Genomic DNA, 24,721 nt, shown 5'->3' on the forward strand with positions numbered 1-24,721 from the left:
CATGACTGTGACTAACTTAGCCCACAGAAAGAGACCTGGAAGAAGTTGAGCAATTCAAATTGAAACAGTAAATCAATCGTGCTGAATGCAGAAAGTGTTTCCATGATTAGCTTTAGAGGTGCGGTTTTGAAGTGACCTATGTATTTGTTTCTGTTTTCATTTGTAGTTTTCCACACCTATGCGCGAAGAAATCTGAAGACCAATCTGTGTAAATGGTGCAACTACACACACCCTGTGTGCGAGGGCAAGGTGTGTTACACCAATTGCTCCTTTAATTCGTACTGTGAAAGTGCAGACGAGATCTGCGTGACGATATGGTAAGTCAATGTTTATTTCTATATAGAGACACAGGGCTCCATTGCGAGTGCCCCGCCAGAAAGCCCACTAGACCACAAGGGAAAAAATATTGAAAAGTAAATGGGGTGGAGGGTTTCCCCATTCCCCAAGCCCCAGATAACCACAAAACCAGCAGGAGGAAAAGTGAAAAAGGGGATGGAGTGGGGACCTGCTCATAGTGGCACTGGGATGCACCTTCCAGGCTCCAGGTACTCTTTCTGCCCCTCTGGGGAAATTATTGGGACACTGCCACAATCTGCCTACCACTTTAAGGTGGAAAGCTCACTAGAACCTAGGGTCTGATTAAAATATATATATATATATATATATATATATATATATATATATATATATATATATATCCGGTGTGGGCCAGGCATTCGGCTACACTTCCCTCAATCCATTCACCAGATAGGGCCTGATTTTAACCGCGGCGGGCGGCGGTCGCCGCCCGCCATGCGGTTACCGCCAAATGACCGCACCGCGGTCACAAGACCGCGGCGGCCATTCTGGCTTTCCCGCTGTGCTGGCGGGCGACCGCCAAAAGGCTGCCCGCCAGCACAGCGGGAAAGACCCAGCAACGATGAAGCCGGCTCCGAATGGAGCCGGCGGAGTTGCTGGAGTGCGACGGGTGCAGCAGCACCCGTCGCAAATTTCAGTGTCTGCTAGGCAGACACTGAAATTCCTTTTGGGGCCCTCTTACGGGGGCCCCTGCAGTGCCCATGCCATTGGCATGGGCACTGCAGGGGCCCCCAGGGGCCCCGCGGCACCCCCTACCGCCATCCTGTTCATGAACAGCCGCCATGGAGGATTCCCCCAAGCAGCGGAAAGTCGGCGGGAGACCGCCGACTTTCCGCTTCTGACCGCGGTTGAATCGCCGCGGTCAGAATGCTCGTGGGAGCACCGCCAGCCTGTTGGCGGTGCTCCCGTGGTCGGTGGCCCTGGCGGCCACCGGCCGCCAGGGTCAGAATGACCCCCATAGTCTTTGTACCACCCTGGATTGTCAAACTAGGGGTTTTAACCCCAGTATGCCCATCACTGGGCAGTAAGTCCACTAGACCACTAGAGATGGGAATGCAATGAGTTAATTGCTCATCTTTGCATCTCCCGTCTACGTCACGATCCCTGAGCCTACCTATAGTACAACCACTTACTGTACAATCAACAAATAGCAGACCATTTCTACAGTTTTATGCTCCTTTACATACAATGTGAACCCAGAAATACAGCACAGCAATGTACAACTTAAGTTATGAAAAATGAGAATATTTATTAGAGAGACAGCTTGAGCAGAATAACTGAGATATAAACGAAAATATCAAATTACCAAGTACTGTGCAACACAAGAAAAAAGTAATATAAAATCCATCTACCAATTCTCAGGTTGTGTGTAATTCTTAAACTCTTGTACAAACTAACTCATTCAGAGCAAGCATCACAATGACACAGGGCCTCATTATGACCCTGGTGGTCGCCAGGCTGCCAGGGTCACGATCAGACCGCCACCAAATTGGCGGTCTGAGGCAACATTACGACTGTAGCGAAAGCGCCACGGTCGGACAGCCGGCACTGCCTCCTTTTGGCTGCCAGACAGCATGGAGGTGCCAGCAGTCACAATCCGCCAGAGCAGCACTGCTCTCTCCGCCGGCGTTTACATGGCGGTTTCATCGCCATGTAAATGCTGGTGGAGACGGAGTGCTGGGCATGGGCAGTGCGGGGGACCCCCAGGCCAGCCAGGTCACGCAAATCACTGTCTGCTGCGCAGACAGTGATTTGCGCGACAGATGCTGGTGCACTCGACGCACAATAGCATTGCCGCTGGCCGTATTACAGGCCGGCGTCAATGTTGTTGAGTGTTTTTCCGCCCACTGGCCCAGCGGGAAAATCATAATAGGGCCAGTGGGAAGGAGACCGCACTGGCTGTCTCCTGACCTGCTGCGGGAGTTTGGCGGGCGGCCTTTTTTCGCCTGCCAAACTCCTAATGAGGGCCACCGTGTCCAATACCAGTCAACGCGTGCATGCTGGTACCGTCACCTGCAAGCAATCCACTCTGGTTGCAACTTAGCCTGTTCAGCAGGTGTCCTCTTTTTAGAACTAAAAATGTGGTCAAACACATATCCATATATAAGGCAGCACATAACAGAAAGGAAGATAAATCAATAAATGTACTGTAAATCTTTTTTGTTATGAAATTGAAAGAATTTTCTCAAAGATTGGTGGTGCCCGGCATGGTGGTGATTCTTCATAATATTGATGTATTTCCATATCTTTGATCAATGCAGATTAGCAGGATATGAGTGTTGATTTACATGATCATTTACACTTGCGTGGCTCCAGAATAAAATGGGTGCATTTAGGTTTGTGCCCATTTTAGTATAAAAACTTGTAGGAGCTCTGCACAAATTTCACTTATTCCGGCTTTGTGCTTTCTCTTACTACCAACTTTTAGTTGCTGCCAGTGGCAAAGGTAAAACAGTGGAAAAAAGGATAGTAATTTGTGAATGAGTGTAAAAACAGTTGCATATGTCACTCCCCTTCTTCCAGTTGATTAATCGTAAAACAAAACACACCCAAGACCCTGACAGGAGGGGATGTACACCCATTTTGAGCGCTGGGATAGACATTTCATTTTTGCATAAATTGAAATGCCTATAAATCAAACTCTTATTACAGGAAAGAGAATGCTTTTACTGTCTTGTGATTACACACTGTTCTAGAAAAGTAGTGCTCTTGAATTCCCCCTAAAAAACAGATTTCTAAAGTATCACATTTCTGTGCCCCATGTCTTTGTTCAGTAGCCATGTAAGTAAATCTGCTTCTTTGTTCCCATGTGTATAAATCAAAGCCACCCAAAGTCTTATTAACAGCGCATTATGAGTTTAAGTGTGGAAGGTGGTGAGAGAAGTAGGAAACTGTGTGGAAACTGAGCTATTCTCTACAGACTGTGCAAGGCGAGGCTGCAAAAACAACAGTCTCCTCATCGCATTTAGGAAAATATTTAGCAACTAACATGGGAGCAAGGCAAGGAAACTGAGCATTTATTTGCTGCATCCGTGGGCCGCCTGTTGACAGAAAGACGTATGACTTTCTTTCAAGGGATTTGAGTATACATGAAAATTACTACCAGTGCTAAGCAGGAGCATTCATGAAAAATGAGATGGTCGTGTTTCAGCAACATAGCAACAAGGTCCTTAGCGATGAAAATGCGGTAGTTAGAGAATGGAGCAATACATTCGGATACATAATATATGACTTGCTTAAACATATTAAGAGGATCTAACAAAATTGGATTCTCTGTGGAGTGGACAAAATATTACTATTATTCAAAGGACTAAGAGCAGAGTGAAGCAAAGCAGTTTCCAGGCTTAAAGCACATCTTGAACAGTTCTAAGACTTCCCTAAATCTGGAAAGAGGAGCTTCACATCAAAAGGGGTTTCCCTGATTTAGAGCAATCTTAATATCTCTTTAAGCCAAGAAAGGTAATTTTAAGATTATTTTAAGCTAGCAAAAACGTTTGTATATGTGGCCAACTATAGCAGTTAAAGCTGCTTCTAAGACTCTTTGACATGAAAAAAACCTATGCAAATCAGGCTTATGTTTCACGCTAAGCTCATTCTTACCCCCTGCTGAACCCCTACCTCTGCAGTCCTCCTTCTTCCCCATCATAGTCTTGGCAGTTCTGTCACCACATTTACTGCAGGGAGGACAATGGTGTAATGGAAAACGATCCTACTCCCAGACTTCCCCGCCCCTGTGAAATTGTGTTAACATCCCATATAAGGAAAATTAGCTTGGTATACTCCAGAAATATAAATCTGATAGGTGGTAGAGGTCAGAGCCTTCGCCCTAACCAGGCTCACCCAGGCAAATCTCTAGGTTGGCAGCATCATTTCATGCAAGAAAAATACCACTCATAGCGCAATTGCTTTATTACCCTCTGCTTTCTAAAAAATAAGTAAACATGTAAGGCTACTGTCCAAACCCATAGCATCACCCACTTCTTACGTACAAAATTATTGAATTTTTTGAAACATATGTCACACATATTTTTATGTAACTCTGACATAAAATTAATTAAAATGACTCACAAATAATGACAATTTTAAGAGTGCATAGCTTCTTCATTCATTAGTTTGTGTTTCAGAAATTAAATCATTACATTTTTTATCGTTGCCAAACAGTTATGCGCATAGGCCTCTTGAGTGTGGAAAAGGTGGACAGTTCTGTTTCATTGTAAAATGCTATGAAGTGTGGGAGTACCTTGAAAAACATATTACACATTCCACATTATTGGAGCTTAAGGTGCAATATATAAGCTACCTAAATAATTTGTTGACTTGCTTTGTACATCTGTATGCCTCTGTGTGTGTCTGCATATGGGCATGTTGAGACTTGTAAAGGGACACACATGCCCCATTATTGTGTATTCCATAAAGGTCATGTGTACAAAAGAACTCTGACAACTGTAAAACCTTCACAGAACCAACTATTCTGCATGAATATGTGTCTTCTGTGTTGTGCATATCTATTCATTGCTATGAGAGTGGCTTCCCTAATAAGAAGAGGCAGCATCTTACCCAAGAATATGTCTGAGCTGGTGCCTCATATTAATTTGTTCCTCATAAGTTTGATATTCCTTCTTTTGGCTGGACCTTAACCTCAGCTTGGCTGTTATTTCAAAAAAGGTATTCCTTTATTAGCGGCCTACGATGGTAAAGTTAAAAATCAATATGGAGGGGGCGTGGCCACGCAAGATGGCCGTTAGGACGCGCCTCTGAGAGACTCCTCGCTTCCTTGACAACATTCTGCCCAACTGGGATCAACAGGCGGGCCCGCTGATTGCTGAGGCCCCCCCCCCCGGGTGTCCTGGAGTCTAGTGAGTCCCCTCGCCAGCCACGGAGGGACGCAATTGCACTGGAGGGGCTTGCGGCCTAGTTGGAGGCGGCGACCGGGGCCTCGGGTGCTGGCCCACAGGTGATGGGCCTAGTCAGGCCAGCTGTGGCAGGAGCCGGAGGACCAGGAGAGTGCAGAGCGAAGGAGTGGGGGCTGGAGGCGAGCAAGGCAGCCATTGGAGGAGGTCATCCATTGGCCTGGTGCTGTGGGGCCTGACGCGCAGACACATTTCCGTGTACTGTCTGGGCTGCATGGAGCTGCCAGGGCCCTGAGAAAGAGCATGCGGTGAGGAAATACCAAGGGCCTTAAATGTGCACGGAGCTGTCGGGCCCTGAGGAAGAGACTTCGGTGAGGAGATACCGAGGGCCTGGAATGTGCGCAGTGAGGTGGGCTCCAGCAGTGTGGCCTGGGGACTGACAAGGGCCCTAATCTGATGCTGGGTTGGCCCATGGGGCCCGAAGTACACAGCGATTTCAAGTGCGGTGGCCCTCTGTGTGTGCACTTATCCTGGAGGGACCCCTTGCGGCACAGTGAGACTGTCTGCAGTGGGGAGACGTTGCACCTGGAGCTGTGTGTGGGTCCTTGTTGTCCACTGGGCCCCCTTGGACGGGGCGTCCCCACTGTTGGACTGGGGCAGAGGTTGTGGAACTGAGTGACGGGGGATATTTGGTTGTCGCCAGGCAATATTTGACTAGCAGAGTTGCTCCTTCACCCCCTCTGTGACTAATCCTGTTGGCAAACTTTGGCTGTTATACCTCAGGGGGGGACTCTGAGCGCTTTCCATCAGATACCCACCTATGGGTAAAAGTAAGCAACCTTCCCCACTGCAGGGCAATACCATGGAGCTGTGCAGCAGAAGACACACCTGGCTGGGCGTGGGACTGATGCCGGAGTTGGATGTCCCTGCCGAGGAGCCCACAAGAGTGAAACTGTTAGCTGCGATTCAGGCATCCAGAGAGGCCCTAAAGGGGAAGATCGAGTCAGTGGCAATTGAGGTCAATCTCCTTCGGGTGGACCTTCGAAAGGTATCTGACAGGGTGCAAATCACAGGGGGCTCAATCTTTGAGCTCTGGGCGGAGGTTTCCACACTGCAGAAGCAGATGGCGGAGGTCACCTCCAGAGCCGGGAACCTCAAGGCCAGGGAGGAGGATCTGGATGGCAGGTCCTGTCACAACAATGTCCATTTCATTGGGTTCTTGGAGAGGGCAGAGGGGTCTGCCACGGAGGCATTTGTGGAGCGTTGGATACGAGAGGTGCGGAAGCCCATTGGACTGTCCCCATTGTTTGCGATTGAAAGGGCGCACCGTGCACTGGTGGCTCCCCCTCTCCATGGGCGCAACCAAGAGCCATCATAGCCCGAAACATCAACTATAAAGACAGAGATTGCATCCTTCGGGCCAGTCGATAAAATGGAGTCTGTCCACTTTGACAGCCATAGGATCTCAATATACCCGGATTACACCAATAAAGTACAGGGGTCTCGGAAGGGATTCTTGGAGGTCAAGGCTAAACTACGCTTGCTGAACATTCGCCACATGCTGCTGTATCCTGCCTGGCTGAAGGTCCTCCATGGCAGCAAGTCCCATTTTTTCAATATGCCGGAAGATGTGTGGAAATGGCTGGAGGTATGGCACAAGGTACTTTGGGAAGGATCAAGCTCCCGGAGGAAGGAGACTGGGGCTGCCCGGGGGATCCTCAACTTGAACTGGAGTCCTCGAGAGACAGCCTGACCGCTGGAGTTGTCGTCAGGAGAAGGGGTGAGTCCGACCAGGATCGAGATCCAGGAAGATGGCACGAGGGCACTGACGCATCGAGATGTGACAATTGGTCCAACGGGGATGGCTGTTGCAGAGGAGGCAAACATCATCAACACTGCCACTTGACTGTATTCTTGCTCTATGTGCTGTGTACACCTTATTTCTGATGTTCCTCTCTGTGCTCTCTCTCTCTCTGCCGGCTCAGACTTTGCAAGGGTCGGGTACTGATCCTACCAGAGGGGGGTGGTTCTAAGCTATATGGGCACTTTGATTTGAGCTATAACTGGCAACCGATTGGGACGTTATCTGTTAAGGGGCGGGAATGCCTCTCTCCACTATAAGTGGTAGGCTATGTTTCAGAGGGATGGGGTTAGGTTGTGGGTCCTGACAGCGTGGAACTTTATGGATGAGCAATGGTTGTTGTTTCAATTGTTATACTGCCTGTCCAGGGGGGAGGGTGTTGGGGGTTTTGAATTGTTCAACATTGCTCCTTGTTTTAAAAAGAGGCTGTGTTCATTCAGTGCATATGTGAATTCATATACACACCAGATAACTCGAATGGCACAGGAGGGTAGCTAGTCAGGGGGGTGGTAAGGTCTTCTAGGGCTGAGTGAAGATAGTAGGTCGTCATGGCTGAACATATGAATATCTTAACCTGGAATGTCCGGGGTTTAAAGAGCTTCTCTAAACGTTACAGGGTACATTTGTTCCACCATAGCAATAAGATACAAATAGCTTACTTGCAGGAGACCCATCTTGTGGGAGAGGAGGTTCAGTGGTTAGGGAAGAAGTGGAGGGGACAATTGTTCTCTGCCACTTACTCCTCTTATACGCAGGGGATCACTATTTGGATCGCACCTACGGTACCCTTCAGACACATATATAGCGAGGCAGATGTAGAGGGACGTGATATACTGGTCCAGGGGATGTTAGTCAGTAGAGAGGCACCCAATGTGAATGATAAATTATTCTTAATGCATATGCAAGAGTTATAAGAGGGCTGTATCCGGACACCGATCACTGATGCCAGCCTCACTCACAGCAGATATGTGTAATCTGGGGTTCAGGGATAGTTGGCGGGATTTGCATCCTGAGGGTCACAAATATCCATGCCTTTCACTGACGCATAACACTTATAGTCGTTTGGATCGCATATTAGTGAGTGGCATTGATCTGCAGTCCTTGGTGGAGGTGAAAGATTTGGGGAACTTCCTTCCTGATCATGCGCCAGTGTTACTGGGGTTGCAGTGGGGTCCGAATATGCAATGTGGACGCAGCTGGCGCAAGTCCCCAGATTTTTTAATGGATCTGGCATGCCGCAATGATCTGGCGGGTACCCTTGCGGATTATCTGGAAGCTAATTGGAGCTCTGCTACTACCAAAGCGTGAGGCTGGGAGGCTCTTAAGGCTGTCATGCGTGGGACTTGTATGAGTGCAACATATGGAGTGCGGTGCCAACTGGAGGCTACTTTGGGGGCAAAGGAACACTGATTGGCCGTTCTGCTGGGCTCTAGGGAGACGTCACAGGGGATGTGACAGGTATTGCTACAGGTGCAAAGGGAAGTGCAGTCGACATGGGACTCAGTAGAAAGGTGCACGCTTACAGCATATCGCCAGCGACTCCATAGTGAGGGGGAAAAATCAGGAAAACTCCTGACATGGGTACTACGACGCAAGCAGGAACTCCCCCCTATTCTGCAGATCTGTACATCTGACTGGGATCTTGTAACTAATCGTCGAGATGTCCTGGGGGTATTCGTGGAGGATCTCCGTGGAGTGTATAGTGCCGGGCAGAATGAGGGATATCTAAATGGAGTGGGGTTGCCCAGACTGCCCCCTGGGCTTGTGCAGGAACTGGAGAGTGAGATAGACATGGAGGACTTGGGAGTAGCTATCCAGGCCCACAGCAGATCCAAAGCCCCAGGCAGAGATGGCTTTCCTGCAGAGTTTTATCATGCCTCTTCTGTCACTCTGAGAGGGAAATTATTAGAGGTCTTTCATGAGGTACAGGACAGTGGGACACTGCCACTCACAATGAGGGAGGGTATTATTTGTCTGTTGCCCAAACCTGGGAGAGATGTTACCGACCCGTCTTCATACAGGCCTCTCAGGATTCTTAATACTAATGTTAAAATACTATGCAAAGTATTGGCATCATGGTTATGGACAGTCGTCCACACACTAGTACATGAAGACCAGTGTGGCTTTATGCCGGCACGAAGCACCACTCTTAACATTCGTAAACTCACTCATGTATTGTACGAAACTATGGATTGTGCCTCTGAATTTGCTTTAGTATCACTTGACTTGGAAAAAGACATTTGATAAAGTGGAGTGGCCGTACATTATGGCTGTGGTGCAGGGAATGGGATTTGGTTCGGTCTTTTGTGGTTGGGTGCACCTTTTGTATACCAGTCCTTCGGTTCGTGGTCGAATCAGGAGAGACCTCTCAGGGGAGTGGGAAGTGGGGAGGGTTACCAGGCATGGATGCCCCCTCTCGCCACTGCTGTTCACCCTTGCCATTGAGCCCTTGGCAATCCTCCTGCCTGGGGAGATGGAGAAGTGGGGAATTAAGATTGGTGATTCCACATATGTTTTCTCTCTGTACGCGGATGATGCATTGGTATATGCCCACACACCTGTCCAGGGGGTGCAAGTCTTGATGGGGCTCCATGAGACCTTTGGCGCGGTTTCGGGCCTCCGGGTCAATGTTGGGAAGTCATTCCTGTTTCCATTGGGCAGCCTGGTGGGGGTTGCTGTTGATCGATTGCCTGAGCCTGGCCTTCACTGGGAATTAGAAGGCTTTAGATATCTGGGCATATAGGTGGCCCATACAGAGGACACATATAGACACTTCAATTAAGGCAGAGTTATGACAAACCTTGAAGGGTCCGTGGCAATTTGGAGTCGACTCCCCTTGTCTGTGATAGGCAGGGCTGCTATGGCGAAGATTTTTTTTCTCCCACATTGCCTTTATCTGGTTCAGAATGCCATGTTTCTACTCCGCTCTCCCTTTTCTCGGAAGTTAGACAGTCTGCTTATCTCCCTGGTCTTGTCTAGACGCCTTAGTAGAGTGGCTTTGTCGGTTCTTAAACGTGATATGGAAGAAAGTGGTCTTTCCCTATCCGATGTGCAACACTACTATTATGCAGCCAATTTACAACATGCTGCACAATGGCTGACAGAGTCTGATAACTGGGAGAAGAGGTTGTTCCTAGATACGTTGGGCGGTGATACATTGGTGCAACTATTGATGGGGAAAATATGGAGGAAGATATTGAGAGAAATAGAAGCACTGGAGGAGGCCATTTATCTTCCTACAGGAAGCCCTACCCTTTGGAAACTCGTAGGACATCAGAGTAGTCCAGAGTAGTGCAACTAATGACATCAATAGTAGAATTTGGAGGTGTTGCCGTGCACAAGATGGCACTGAACCTGTGATCATTGAGCTCCACACCTGCTATGGTGATTTAGCACTCACCCGGTCTGATGTTCCAGTCCTGGGATGAAGAAATAGAACCAGATGATTGAGGAGACAGGGGAGAGTAACTCTGGACACTCTAATAGGCATTGGGTCCTAGTGATGACTCGAGCATCAGGCTTAACATGGTGGATGGCTGCAGCCGGGTAGACGAAACATCACAGCACGGCAGTTAGAACCCAACTGCAGAGCAGACAGAAGTTTATTGTCAGCAATAAAAGGACTACCTTTGCCAGTTGATTTTTCACGCTTCTTAGTGGCTCACCAAAGCTGCACCAGACTTGGGGCCTGATTAAAACCCTGGCAGCCTTCAGACCTCCAGGGTTGTGATGGCGGTTTGGCCGCCGCCAAAGCGGTTGTCTGACCGCTTTGCGGAGGTCTGACTGCCACATTATGATGTGACGGTCGTGGCACGGTGGGACCGCCAGCACCCCCATTTCTCCTCCACAGGAGGGACTGGCAGTCCTGGCGGTCCTAATCCACCGGGGCAGCCCTGCAAGCAGCACCACTCTGGAGATTACAAACCCCCTCTCTGCCAGCTTTTACATAGCGGTAGCACTGCCATGTAAAGGCTGGAGGAGAAGGGGTGCGGGGTGCCCCCCGGGGGGCGCTGCATTACCCATCCCATTAGCATGGGCAGTGCAGGGGCCCCCTGACCAGCCCTCTCATGATGTTCACTGTCTGCTTTGCAGACAGTGAACATCGAAACGGGTGCTGGTGCACCCTACACACTGCAGCATTGCCACCGGCTCTATTATGAGCCATTGTCAATGTTGTAGGCCATTCCCTGCTGGGCCAGTGGGTGGAAACTGAGCTTCAGCCCGCTGACCCAGCGTGTAACTCTTAATTGGGATCGCAGGAAGGGGGGCGCACTGGTAGCACCTGACCGTGGGACTTCAGCGGACAGTGAAAACCATCCGCTGAAGTCATAATAAGGCTGTTGATGTCATCCTGATTGATAAATTACTATTGTCAATCATTCAGGAAGCTGAGCAAGGCTCCATGACACTTTCTGGTTCTTGCACTATAGAATTGCCCACAGGTATGTCAGGAAGATGGGGGTAACATGGCTGTTAAACAATGCCCTCTTCAAGCACTCCATGGTATACTCCAATGCACTGGTGATTTCATAATTATTGACGAGGTCTGCAATGAGATAATCTGGGATGCACTTAAAGCAGTGGTATGGGACTTGTTTGTAGTGGGAACAACATGACTTAAGAATCAGCAGGAATCACTCCTGACACTATTTAGGGGGAAATATCTGAAGCAGAAAGGTAGCAAAACATATACAATCTCTAAAGATGTGAAGTTAAGTATTAAATATTAGGGGTCAGTAAGGACAAAAAATGACAAGGCACATCATATGTTGGTGCAAAAATGACAGGGCACATCAAATGTTTAAGGGTGGCAAAATGCAGGTTGAACCTTAGCCGACTTAGTTCCAACAATGCTAATACTGGAAATGTAAGATCAACATCAAATAGTATATGTGGGAAAATAAGTGAAAATGGAGTGTTTTTGGTCATACAGTAAATTCTAGAAAAGGGAACCCACGAAATATAAAGAACAAGAGATGTGCCTTTAAGGGGTGACACTTCAGCAACTAAGTGGGGAAGACCAGGATGGGTTTGAGTGCCTCATACTGAAGGAAGAAATCCCAAGGGCATTCCAACTGTTGAAATATTTTAAATCGCTATGGCCAAATGTTTATGGAGTAGATTTCATAAGACCTCTGGCCAGCAACCCTTGTTGAAGGTTTACAATGACATGTTCCAGATGGGGATGGTCAGCTGATCAATGACTAAGGGCACTGTGTTGCTCATTCTCAAACCTGGTTAGCCAGCTACTAATTGTGTGTCATAGGAGCCAATATCCCTGCCAAACACATGTGTGAAAATCTTGACATCCATCCTGAAGGCTATGTTACAAGGTGTAATTCAATCTTCGGTCACCTGGGTGAGGCAAGCTTCAAATTGACTGCATGACTGGGCCTATCTGTGTGACATCTTGGAAGGAATAGGTTTGGGGACAGATTCTTGGAATGGACATTGACAGGATACCAGAACCCAACACAAGGATCAGAAGGAGTGGAAGTCTCCTGAACTGGGTAAGCCCTGGCAGGGGACCAGACGCGTATATGTCCTGTCTCTCGCCCCCCCTTTATGCACTTACTCTCAAGCGCATTAGGGCTAATAACAATAGAGGGGATACATTGAGTACAGATGACTTCAAATTATTGAAGCTTGCCTTTTTTGTCACACATGGAGAAACTGTGAAGCTGTCAGGGGCCACCGAGTGTTAAGATTAACTTGACCAAATCAATGGACCTTAATGCCAAGTTGCCTTCAGCCACTTTAGTCTGTGTCCAAGATTACCCTGTCCTGCTGGACCAAGGATTCAATTATATACCTTGGGATTGTCTTGATGGCCACGCTAATTAGTTCTAGGGATGCCCTTCTTTGGGCTGTAGTCAGTCTGGTACTACTGAGATGGAAACACCATTAGTCATCATTAGTAGGCCACATTACACTTCTCAAAAATATCCATCCTTTCAAAGATCCTGTATGTATTTCAGAAGATCCTCCTGCGGTTCAGTATGGCATTTATTTGCACAACTTCAAGGGTATAGTAGACGGTTGCTCTTGCAGGGAAAGAGATTGAGACTCAATTTGAATCAATGTGTTCTGCATCCCAGGGATATGCCTGGCATAGCTAAATACCACCAAGTTGCTCTGCTGTGCTACCTATATGGATAGATCTCTCAGGAGACTGACAAGTGTGGCGCAAGATCGACCAAATGCCTAGTAAGATGCCACTCCTGGAGGTGGTGTCACTTCTTGGGAAACTATTAAATGATCCAGCAAGAGTGATGTACAGACGGAACTGAGTAATCATCTGGATGTTGATAAATGCTGACAGGGCTTTACATACCTTCACTTTCCACAAAAACCAACAATATTGGGTATTCTTGAATACTGAGAGTTGTGAGGCACTGGTGCCAGAGGTGTTTCTGGACATTCTTAGACACAATGCCATGATGAAGTAGTTATATAATACTAGGCCAGAGAGCGGTTTTTACAGATATCAAGATGAATGAGGAATTGTTAATTTTCAGCCAAAGAACGTACTTGTTTGGGGGAAACACTCTTTACCACGAAGTTGTTACATCGGTCGACAATTACAACACTTTTTTAACCACGCAAGATTTTAGCACGGCCCCCTCCCCAGGGTGATTTCAGCCCACGGGACCCCATAGCCCAGGTCTAAACATTTAATGTTTTTTTTTGGAGAGGGGCTGCACAGCCTCCCTCCCCAGGCCGATCTCAGCCCTGGAGACCCCATCCCCAAGAGCGGGGCCTAATTATTTATGACTTTTTGGGGGGAGGGGGCCGCATGGCCCCCCTCCCCAGGGCAGATCTCGGCCCCAGGGACCGCACCCTTCACTGCTTAGCCATGTGACCCAGGTGCTCCTCAGGACACCCAGTCACAATTTCAGGGACTGTGGGGGAGCCTGAAGTCTCAGATGGCTCCCTGCTTCCTGAGGGAGCCAGCACTGCTGTCACAAAGTTTTAGCTACTAGAACAGTTCCGTCTCTGTGAGTACAATTGTTTCCTCTGTCTCCCTGCCTGCATCTGTTAGACAGCTCTCCCTCGCTGCGTGCAGAGTGTTTACTGTGATTTGGCGGCAGCTGTAAATATGCAGCCAAGACACAGCAAACAGCTATGTCCCAGGGTTGGGCACCCCAGGACATAGCAGGATCCGGTCCTAGGGGGTGTCAGTCCCCAGGGCCATCATCAGCTCCTTGAGGTGGGCTGCGCACCCCCCCTCCAACGGATAGCCCTGGGGAGATGGTGATCCCCAGGGTTCAGGGGTCTGCACTCAATTACAAAACTGGCGGTTCCTGGGGCTGAAGGGGGGCGCACAGCCACCCGCACTCAATTTTAAAAGTGGACCAGGGCGGTGGCAGACACCAGGCTGCGGGTGGACACAGGCCCCCTCGCATAACAATAAACAATGCCTCTGGGACTTGGCTCACCCGGGGGCTTCTGAATGACGAAGCTGGAGATCCTGCACTTCGTTTCATTGTAAAATTTTCATCTGAGCTGCTGATCCACCGAGACTCACATGGAAACATTTTTAAAAAAATGCTTTTTTGCTCTTGGATGTGGGGGGGGGGGCTGTGGGACCCCAGCACGAGAGCTAAGGGGTCAGAGTGTATGTACACTGGCACTTTTAATTTTTTTATCTTTGTTCTGGGACTCTGCTATGTCCCAACATGTCTGCCAACACTTCCTTGTAGATGTGTTGGCAGCCAATCAAATCTCAGCACGCGATCGGGAGAGGTCGTAAATCCTTCATATCCGTATATGTACAAATTTGGGTTTTCTTTAATTGCTCTAAAACTACTGAACGCATTTACACCAAATAACAAAAAGGGCGCTTTCTGGACCAGAAGCTACTTTTCTGCCTAATGTGGTGTAATTTCGTCCAATGGTTTTGTCACTATTGCTGTTCAAAATCCCTATGGAAAATGAATGGGAAAAACACGTTTTGGGTTTCACCCTCTTTCTTGGCCCCGCTTAACAGATCACCCTAAAGCTTTTGAGTCAACAGCTGACATAAGCGTTGAATTTCTTTGGAAAATGCTTAAAAGGTTTATAAGATATAAGCAAGTAAAAACGCTTTTTATATAGAAACTAGGTCCTAACTATAACCACCTCCGCATATATAGATGTAAGTTTTTGTTTTGGGGATGGGTAGGGGTATAGGGTGGTAAAGGTATTTTAGGGTTTAGTGGTAGGTAGTGGAATAGAGTGGTAAGGGTGTTTTTAGGATTTAGGCGTGGGTAAAGATATTGGTTGGAAAATTAGTGTTCAGATGTGGGTATTGGGTGGTAAGGGTATTTTTAGGGTATAGGGGTAGGTAGGGGCATTGGGTGGTAAGGGTGTTGATAACGTTATGGGGTGGGCAGGGGTATTAAGGAATATATATTACATTATATATATATATATATATATATATATATATATATATATATATATATACACACATACATAATATATATGTAACCTTAAAATAAAAAATTAAATATAGATACATATATTTAAACTCAACCTACTAATACTTACCTTAGATAGGCTAACAATGCGCGGAAATGGCATGTGATGTAAAAGCATATATGCGGTAAAACAATGTTGAGTAAAAAATGTGATGTAAAGGCATATTTCCCTGCGTTATTCTGTCATACAGCCATGGATGGACCAGAAGAATGATGGCCCAGGTTCTCACCCGCAGAAGGATGAGGGGAACAGGGAAAAGCAAAAGGCATTGTCTAAAGGCCCACAGGGTTTCAGTGAAAGAAGTCCCAATCTAATCCTGATCATAAAATGGGAGGGAAGAAACCCATGGGCTTTTTCCTAACCCAAATGCTGTCAGTACTACCCAGGACCCAAGATGCCATCTGCCCAGGCAGGAAATAGAGGGTGTTCATGCCATTGGGATTGCCAGTGGAGTGCTGGAGGAAGGAGGTTACCCCCGTTAGTATTGAGAGGAGTGCAGAGGTTACCTTAGAGTCTCTGGGTGACAGAAAGATGGATGCTAAAGCTTATATGCCTGGTAGCACTAAAAAGTACAGACAGGGGCTCACTGTCAATGAACAGCGACAAAGGTGACTACTGTGAGGTGTCATTCGGTGACTTCAGAACAAAGTATCCATGTTGTAGTCGACCAGTTTGTGACAGTTAGCAACATTCACAATTCACAGTTCACAATCTTGTGACTGTGTTTCACTTTGGGGGGTGTCTCAGGTTTTCTAAGAGTAGCTGTTAGTCCAACAATGCTTGTGGATAGACTGCTGGGGAATGACCTAGAACACACTAACTGGAAAGAGGAGGAACTCAGGAGTCATATGGAGATGCTGGGTTTGCCTGAGTTAATGCTTATGACCACACAGTCCACAGCAGCCCGTCAGGAGAGCCCGAAGGGCCTGGACCCTGGAACAGATGCCCAGGTGTCTACCAGGAAGACAAGGGGCAAGGGCCATGGGAACTCACCCTTGAAGTTCCCACAATCCAGCAGGATGCTGAGCCTGAGAGTGATGCCTACAGGAAAAGCCATTGCTGCCCTGAGAGGCCTACCTGGGCTAGTCAGGTGGGACGCTACATGGAGACAGTACCAGACCAGAGCTCTGCAAGGTGCAGAAAGAGTGCTCCACTCTTGAGGGCCTATGGTGGCAGGTCAAGGTCTATCCAAATGGTGATCTTCACATCTGTTGGGAATCTCGTCTCCTGTATAGTGAACATAAGGTCCCTGAGCATGGATCAATCAGTGTGTTGGTGGTTCTCCAGTGCTATATGCCTTTCCATTGGTATTGGCTCATGACATTCCCCTGTTTGGCAGGTCTGTTGGTTTTACATTGAATATTTGGAGCATAATTCAAAGGGAGGAAACAGAATACCAAAACAATGTGTGTGTATACATGGTCTGGTTGCTGAAAACTCAGCTATGTTCTACCAGACTTCTGTCTTTGAGGTTGTTGGATGTACAGCCGGCATAAAACTAGATTTTGGTGTTAGTTGTGGGAGGACAGTAGGATTACCACAGTACATTTCCCATACATCCTCCAGCCCTCAGTGCTCAGGTTTAGTCTGGTTGAAGACTTTGGCCATCTTGCAAATACCCAAAGTGGATAGGGGAAGTCACAGGAACATTTAGCTCATTGGATAGGGCATCCTCAGAGTCATTTTCCACCCACTTGCTCATGTCAGGCACCAACTTCAGAAACTCCTGCACCTGTGAAAGATCGGAAGACTGAACCTGCGGTCTGAGTCCTGAGAAGAGGGTAGACAGCTGGACCTGATCACCCTCTTACGCCAGGGATAAAGAGATGTGGACTCAATGGGGTCATTATGTTGGCCTCCTGTTAAAGCTACGGGGGCAAAAAAAGATACAAGATGCTTTTTCCTGCAATTGTACAGCTGACCAGTGGGAACTGGACTTGGACACTTCTGTTGGCACTTTGCCTGCTAGCCTATTAGTCTCTAAATGCCTGCTTTAAGATCCTGTGGATCATTATAAATATACTCCTGTGGTGGATTGAGACTTAAAGGACAAGAGTCAAAAGGTAACACTTTGACCAGGATGAACCTGGTTAGTGTATTCAACTCATGCTCCATCGCGATCAGACTCAAATCACACCTAGGTCCTGTTCTACTATGATCATTGACTATCTTTGGAACTTTGTGCTTCTTGGCTCTATTTCTACTTAAAACTTAACAATTCCATATCTCTCGTTGCCCTTCTTGGATATTTGTCATTTTGACAATATGTTGTTTGTTAAATTTCACTCTACTCTTCTAATCCATTTTGGGATTCTTATTGTTACGCGTTTCAAATCTATTACTGTTTTAATACTGTATAAATACTGTCCACATTGTCTCTACTTGAAGCTTATCTGCTTTGTGCTATAGCTACCAGGGGGTTGAGCTGAGGTTAATTTAATGGCTTTAAGGGTTCACCCTAACAACTGTTATGATTATAACTTGAGGTGGGGACTCTGCTCCCTCAATTAACAACCCAATTTCTTGCAAATAGTGCTTACCAAACATTCAGCACTTTAGGTTACATCAAAATAGTTGTTACAGAAATGTGCAGGCGTACTGGCTTGTTTTAGACTCCAGGGTGTAAATAGTAAAATGAAAGGCCTGTATACATCACAAGGAACCTGAAAAAAAGAGCCAGAACACCAAACTACATGATACGGAAGTCTTGCTTAGGCTAATTGAGGGAATAAACTGAGGAGAATAAATAAAGGAAAAAATAAGTGTATGGATGTAGAAAAGAGTGTGAACTAAGTCACACACACACACAAATGAGTCTTAGCAAGAAGAACATGGTTCATAGAATGCTCATTTCTTATTTATCCTGCCTTTGTATCTACTCTGCCCCTACTGCTCAGAAAGTTCATTGACCTACAATATTCAGTCCAAGCCACATCCCTTTTATCCCTACCAGGAATCCCTACAGGTAAACCCTCCTGAGTTGGTAATTTTGCTTCCCCTGTTGCTGCCTTCCTCTATGTACAATACAGGACTGCGTGTGTTAGTGATCTGCAGAAGGTGAAGTGAATGCTGTCTACATTTCTTTTATTAAGCTTGCTGCTGCAGGTAAAGGTGGAACGAGTGCATGACCTGACCCTGACAGTTGAATGCATTAACTACAGTAATCCAGCTAAAACAGTTTTTCACATATTTCAGGCACTCTAAATGGTGGCCTGATCAAATGAAAATAAAGTAAAGCACCAGAAAGGGGCGAGAGATGTGAACAGAAAAATCAATTCAGAATCAAAAAGATGAATGCCAATATAGCAGATGAGGAATAGCAATATGGTGAATGTAAGGTTCTAAGTGTCATGTGTAGGAATACATTTTCCCATGGACACAGAATGGGTAAAACCCTTTGATGTATCTGTCCCTAAATCTGGTAATTCACTGCTAAGACGTAGCAACAGTTGTTGACAAAAACTGTTACCCACAGCTGCTAGTCATAAAGGAATTACAGGTTGCACTTGCAGGGGTTTCATAGAGCCTGTCAGAGCAGCGTTGGAAAGCAGGAAGCCCAGATTTTATAGTAGAAGGAAAGAAAGGCACAGAGGGGATGTGAGGCATGAGACCATGTATTTTTTTTTTGGACATTTGGGACAGAGAGGAGAGGTGATGGTATGTATGGCTAATCCATTGCTCCTGCGTAGCTGTTGAAAGCAGAGGCAGATGATTTTGGGATCCATACATAAAATAAAATTATGAGTGTGAATTACAGGGATGTTTTTCCCCTCGGGGATCTGAGTGGCATCACAGACAACTCACATTCTTCACTGTTGTAGTCTATCTGATATCACTCAGAACCCGTCAGTGAAAAACATCCCCTTAATTAGATGTTACCCATCTTAAATATGGTACGTAATTGCCATTTTTAGGTCGAGCATTCGAGACCTCTTGTATATACTTTATGATATACTTCTATACTTCTTCGTGGGGTCTCTGCTTTTTCACTGGTTTATTTCAGTGTCCTTAAAAAATTCTTGCTTGCTAGTGATCAATCCTTGCTTTTTGTCCCACCTTTTCCACAGTTGTACACTCCCCTGGAGCATGGCCGTAGTACTTGTACCCTTCCACTTGTGCCTATGTAGCATGTGCTTAGGGATTACTTTGTTCAAAAGCTAATAGCACTTGACCAGAGTGCTGGATGCTTCAGTAGCCCCAGTCTGTTTCTGTTAACAGGGCACTAGTCTATTACTTACTTTTTATCTGCAGTGATGTGTGACTTTGTTTATTCCATTCATTACTCCCCCTCGCACATTTTCTGTTCTTGCATTACAAATGCTTGTTCCTCTTGTCTGTCTCTGCGAGCTCTCAGCAGCACTTTAAACCGGCTGCTTAAGTCAACTGTTTTACTTTTTATTTTCAGTTTGTGGCAAGAAAACGCTAATAGCTGAAACTCGAGCAAACACAAGACCTATTGCAGTTCAAATGCTTGTCCTTTGGGTTGATTTGTGCTTGCTCTGTTTGTGTTCTCTGAGGGGTTACTCGCCTGACACAGCTCCCCTCAGAGATCAGCCGGTGCCATAAAGGGCTCATTAACTCAAACAACACATTTTTCCTCTTACTTTGCCTCCCAGGAATCCCTGCAGTAAAGCAACACCTACATTAGATGCACGAGTCCCCGACTGTCTCTGCTGCAGCAATAGTTTATCTCCAGCGTCAGCTGGATTATGTTTTTCTCATTCCAGAACAAAATTGATATATACAGCACGAGCTGAAGCAAACGAATTCACACCACATTTTAGGCGTCTTTTGTTTCAACGTTTACAGGGCTAAATATAGAGAAGTATTGTTGTCCCTGCTATAAAAAGCACATGCTGCAACAATTAGAGCCATACCAATCTGTGTTTAAAAATATACCCGTGCTTTGCAAGGTTAACATGATGGATTTCGTTAACATCAAGAACAAGCATTTGCAATGCAACTGGTCTCGCATTTGCTCGAGTTAGAGCTATTAGCGTTGTAAACTCCTAACCGGACTTTTCTTGTAACACTAACGAAAAGAAAAAAAAACGCAGCGCAATCGCGCTGGGGTTTACATAGCGCGATCGCGCTGCGTTAAAAAAAAAAATTGTATGGCAAGAAAAGTCCGGTTAGGAGTTTACAAAGCTAATAGCTCTAACTCAAGCAAATGCGAGACCTGTTGCATTGAAAATGGTTGTGTTTACGTTCCTGCCACATGACTGCAAAGAAGCCATCTTTCCCCACTGCCTTATCTTCTAACATACACCCTGCAAAAACATAAACAGCAATATCCAGAACCGGTAAAAGCAACTTATCTTATACTCTTTATTATCAGTTGCTGACGCATGATAAGAATACGTTGTGAATTGATATTTCATGCAACATTTCTAAGCCTCAGTGGCATATCTTTCCTCAGAAAACATTTCCTTTTCTTATCTGGGCAGAAATTTTAGCAAGTCTAACCTTTCAACATTTATCGGGAAGAACATTCAGAATTAGCATTTTAATCTAGGAGATCAGTGCGGAATTTAACTTTTAAATGGTCTTTGTTTATGTGGGCTCCGGTGAATGTATTTAGCGTCACAGGGTGCCTTAAATGCATTCTTCTGATCTGAGATAAAACTCCTTTGATTAGACCACTCCCCGAACAGCAACACCGGCTTGAATGAAAGCAGGTGCCATGGGTGTCCCTGTAAATGCACCAGGCAGACGAAATCTTCACTGTACGATCGCCCCAAAGGACTATTCAGTGTACCTCTTAAGCGGAGGTTTTTCATATATATGGTTATGTTTCCTTGTTCTTAAACATCCCTTTCAAGTGCAAGTGAAAATTTAATTTCCAGCTTTTGTTGTGGGAAACCCCTCTGTGATTCTCAAGTGGTGACCCGTATAGTTCTGTATTGCAGGGTAATGTATTCTAATTTTGTACCTAAACATTCTATGATCTATGGTGGCGAATGGGGTGATTCTCAAAGCTATTTGCCCCTTCATGCTCAATTCACACTTACTAATAGATGCTTTTTTTTAGTATAACAGTGTTTTCATATTCACAAAAGGTGAGTTTCCACTAATTAATAGATTTAAAGATCTAAATAAAACCAAGAAAACAATTATAAATGTGCACCTGCAGTCATTTGCACATAAGGGCGCAAAATGATTTTCAGATCTGCAAACCTGGGAAAGTGATGTTACTTTTTTGTGTTTTGCATTGGCATTTCCTCAGTGTGGAATTGAATGTCCATCTCCATCGTTGCATGAGATTCATTCCAGCATCATATTTTAATGTGAGGTGATAATACGCAAGGGTAGCGGGATTTACAAGTATTAGATTACCTATAGTGAATGCTTAGCAGTCATACATCGTGCTGTTAATGCTTGTAAAAGTGTGCTACGAGCGCAAATGGCTTTATGAATTGGGTCCTTAGACGCACAATGATTTTTTGTGAGAAAATCCACTCCCAGGAGTGGGGGGAGAGTTTTTCAGGACAGGAATACCTTGGAACTTTGCACAGATACACAAAGTAATGTGTTTCCGGGTATTCCCAATCACTCCCCATTTCCACCCAGATGGAGATTTACTCCAAGTTCAAGGCTGAATTAAATCCCCTTTCAGGGTGCAATGGGCAGAAAATACCCCTACATCTCTGCAAGTATAAGGGTAGAAGTTTCTCCACAAGGAAAAATTGTTTTCCCCATTGGAAAAAAAGTTACAAAACGCATGGGATCTGCCCGAAGAATGCAAATTCACTTGTTGAGTGAGTGTACTTTTGGAAACTGGGACAAGAGGGTTACTGGAAGCCTTTGTGGATTCCAAACTTCAAAGGCAAGAGGTAACCTGCAGGTGTAAATCTCTGACACCTGGGCCCTGGATGTTGAATATTACTCTGACCAATCCAAAATGTAGCCAGCATTGTGCACTGTACAACAGCCATGCTGTGGCTCTATTCCAGATGTTTGCAACGTGCACACTATTAAACTGGCCTGCAGTCACTGAAGGTGATAAAAAAACCTAACCCCTGGTATAAAAATGGTTAAAAGTCTCAAAGAGAGAGCAACTCTTACAACAGCATTCTGGGAATATTGAAACCATTCAGTGGCAGCTGTTCCATGACTTAGTACTAAACCCAGTGTTTTGTTATGCGAGTATGGCTATTTTGCATGAGTTTTCTTTCACTTAAACAAACTACCTATCCCTCTGTATCTTCTGTGCAAGTCTCACCCCTATCTATTCACCATACCACATAATTCCACTACGCAAATACATTCCACAACACACAATTCCACCCCACACAATTCCACAACTAACAACCCACATAATTTCACTCCACTCTACATACATAAATTACACTCCAAACCAAACATCAATTACACTCCAAACCAAAACACATAGGTGTAGGAGGCTGGCCTGGCTTGTAGTGGGTACCAGAGGTACTTACACCTTGTGCCAGGTCCAGTTATCCCTTATTAGTGTAGAAGAGGTGTTTCTAGCAGCTTAGGCTGATAGAAGGTAGCTATGGCAAAGCAGCTTAGGCTGAACTAGGAGACATGTTAAGCTCCTACTATACCACTGGTGTCATATGCACAATATCATAAAAAAAACACAATACACAGAAGTACTAAAAATAAAGGTACTTTATTTTTATGACAATATGCCAAAAGTATCTCAGTGAGTACCCTCAGTATGATTATAAGATATATAAACAAGATATATGTACACAAACCAAAATTATGCAGGTAATAGCAAGAAAAGTAATGCAAGCAGTGTAAAGTTACAATAGATTGCAATAGGAACACATAGGTATAGGGGCAACACAAACCATATACTCCAAAAGTGGAATGCGAACCACGAATGGACCCCAAACCTATGTGAGTTTGTAGAGGGTCGCTGGGACTGTAAGAAAACAGTGAGGATTAGAAAAATAGCCCACCCCAAGACCCTGAAAGGTAGGTGTAAAGTGCACCTACTACCCCCAGAGAGCACAGAAGTCGTGATAGGGGGATTCTGCAGGAAGAACAACCACCAGCAATGCAACAACAGTGGATTTCCAGACCTGAGTACCCGTAAGACAAGGGGATCAAGTCCAATAGTAGCGACAGTGTTGAGAGTGGGCAGGAGCCCAGGAAAGGCCAGCTGAGGGTGCAAGGAAGCTGCCACCTGTTGGAAGAAGCTTGGATTTCTGCAAGAAAGAAGAGAGCTAGGAACTTCTCCTTTGGAGGATGGATGTCCCACGTTGCGATGAAGCTTGCAGAGGTGTTTCCACGCAGAAAGACCGCAAACAAGCCTTGCTAGCTGCAAGGGTCGCAGTAGAAGTTTTTGGGTGCTGCTGTGGCCCAGGAGGGACCAGGATGTCGCCACTTGGAAGCAGAGACAGAGGGGGCGCCCAGCAATTCAGGGAGCCCTCACAGAAACAAGCAGCACCCGCAGAAGTACCTGAACAGGCACTTGGAAGAAGAGTGAACCGGAGTCCACGCGACATCACAAAAGGTAGTCCCACGACACCGGAGGACAACTCAGAAGGTTGTGCACTGCAGGTTAGAGTGTCGGAGATCCAGGCTTGGCTGTGCACGAAGGAAATCTTGGAAGAGTGCACAGGAGCCGGAGCAGCTGCAAATCACGCGGTACCCAGAAATGCAGTCTAGCGTGGGGAGGCAAGGACTTACCTCCACCAAACTTGGACTGAAGAGTCACTGGACTGTGGGAGTCACTTGGACAGAGTTGCTGAGTTCCAGGGACCACGCTCGTTGTGCTGAGATGGGATCTAGAGGAGCAGTGATGCAGTCTTTTGGTGCCTGCGGTTGCAGGGGAAAGAGTCCGTCGACCCACAGTAGATTTCTTCAGAGCTCCTGGTGCAGAGAGGAGGCAGGCTACCCCCAGAGAATGCACCACCTGGAAACAGTCAGCCAGCAGGATGAAGCGATACAAGGTTGCTAGTAGTCGTCTTGCTACTTTGTTGCGGTTTTGCAGGCGTCCTGAGCAGTCATCGGTCGATCCTTTGGCAGAAGGTGAAGAGGGAGATGCAGAGGAACTCTGATGAGCTCTTGCATTCATTATCTGGTGAGATCCCCAAAGCAGAGACCCTAAATAGCCAGAAAAGGAGGTTTGGCTACCTAGGAAGGAGGATTGGCTACCAAGAGAGCTAAGAGCCTATCAGAAGGAGCCTCTGACGTCACCTGCTGGCACTAGCCA

At 46.3% G+C, this 24,721-nt stretch overlaps 1 protein-coding gene across 1 annotated transcript in view; it reads left to right on the plus strand.

Annotated features, from left to right (window-relative positions):
- LOC138284943 (TGF-beta receptor type-2-like) overlaps positions 1-24,721 on the plus strand; it is a 402,906-nt gene that overhangs the window by 235,284 nt on the left and 142,901 nt on the right. The window contains exon 2 of the mRNA XM_069224291.1: positions 167-317. Within this exon, the coding sequence (XP_069080392.1) occupies positions 167-317 (151 nt within the window). The remainder of the gene's footprint in view (positions 1-166; positions 318-24,721) is intronic.

The sequence above is a fragment of the Pleurodeles waltl genome, chromosome 3_1 (genome assembly GCF_031143425.1).
Source record: "Pleurodeles waltl isolate 20211129_DDA chromosome 3_1, aPleWal1.hap1.20221129, whole genome shotgun sequence".
Lineage (NCBI taxonomy): Eukaryota > Metazoa > Chordata > Amphibia > Caudata > Salamandridae > Pleurodeles > Pleurodeles waltl.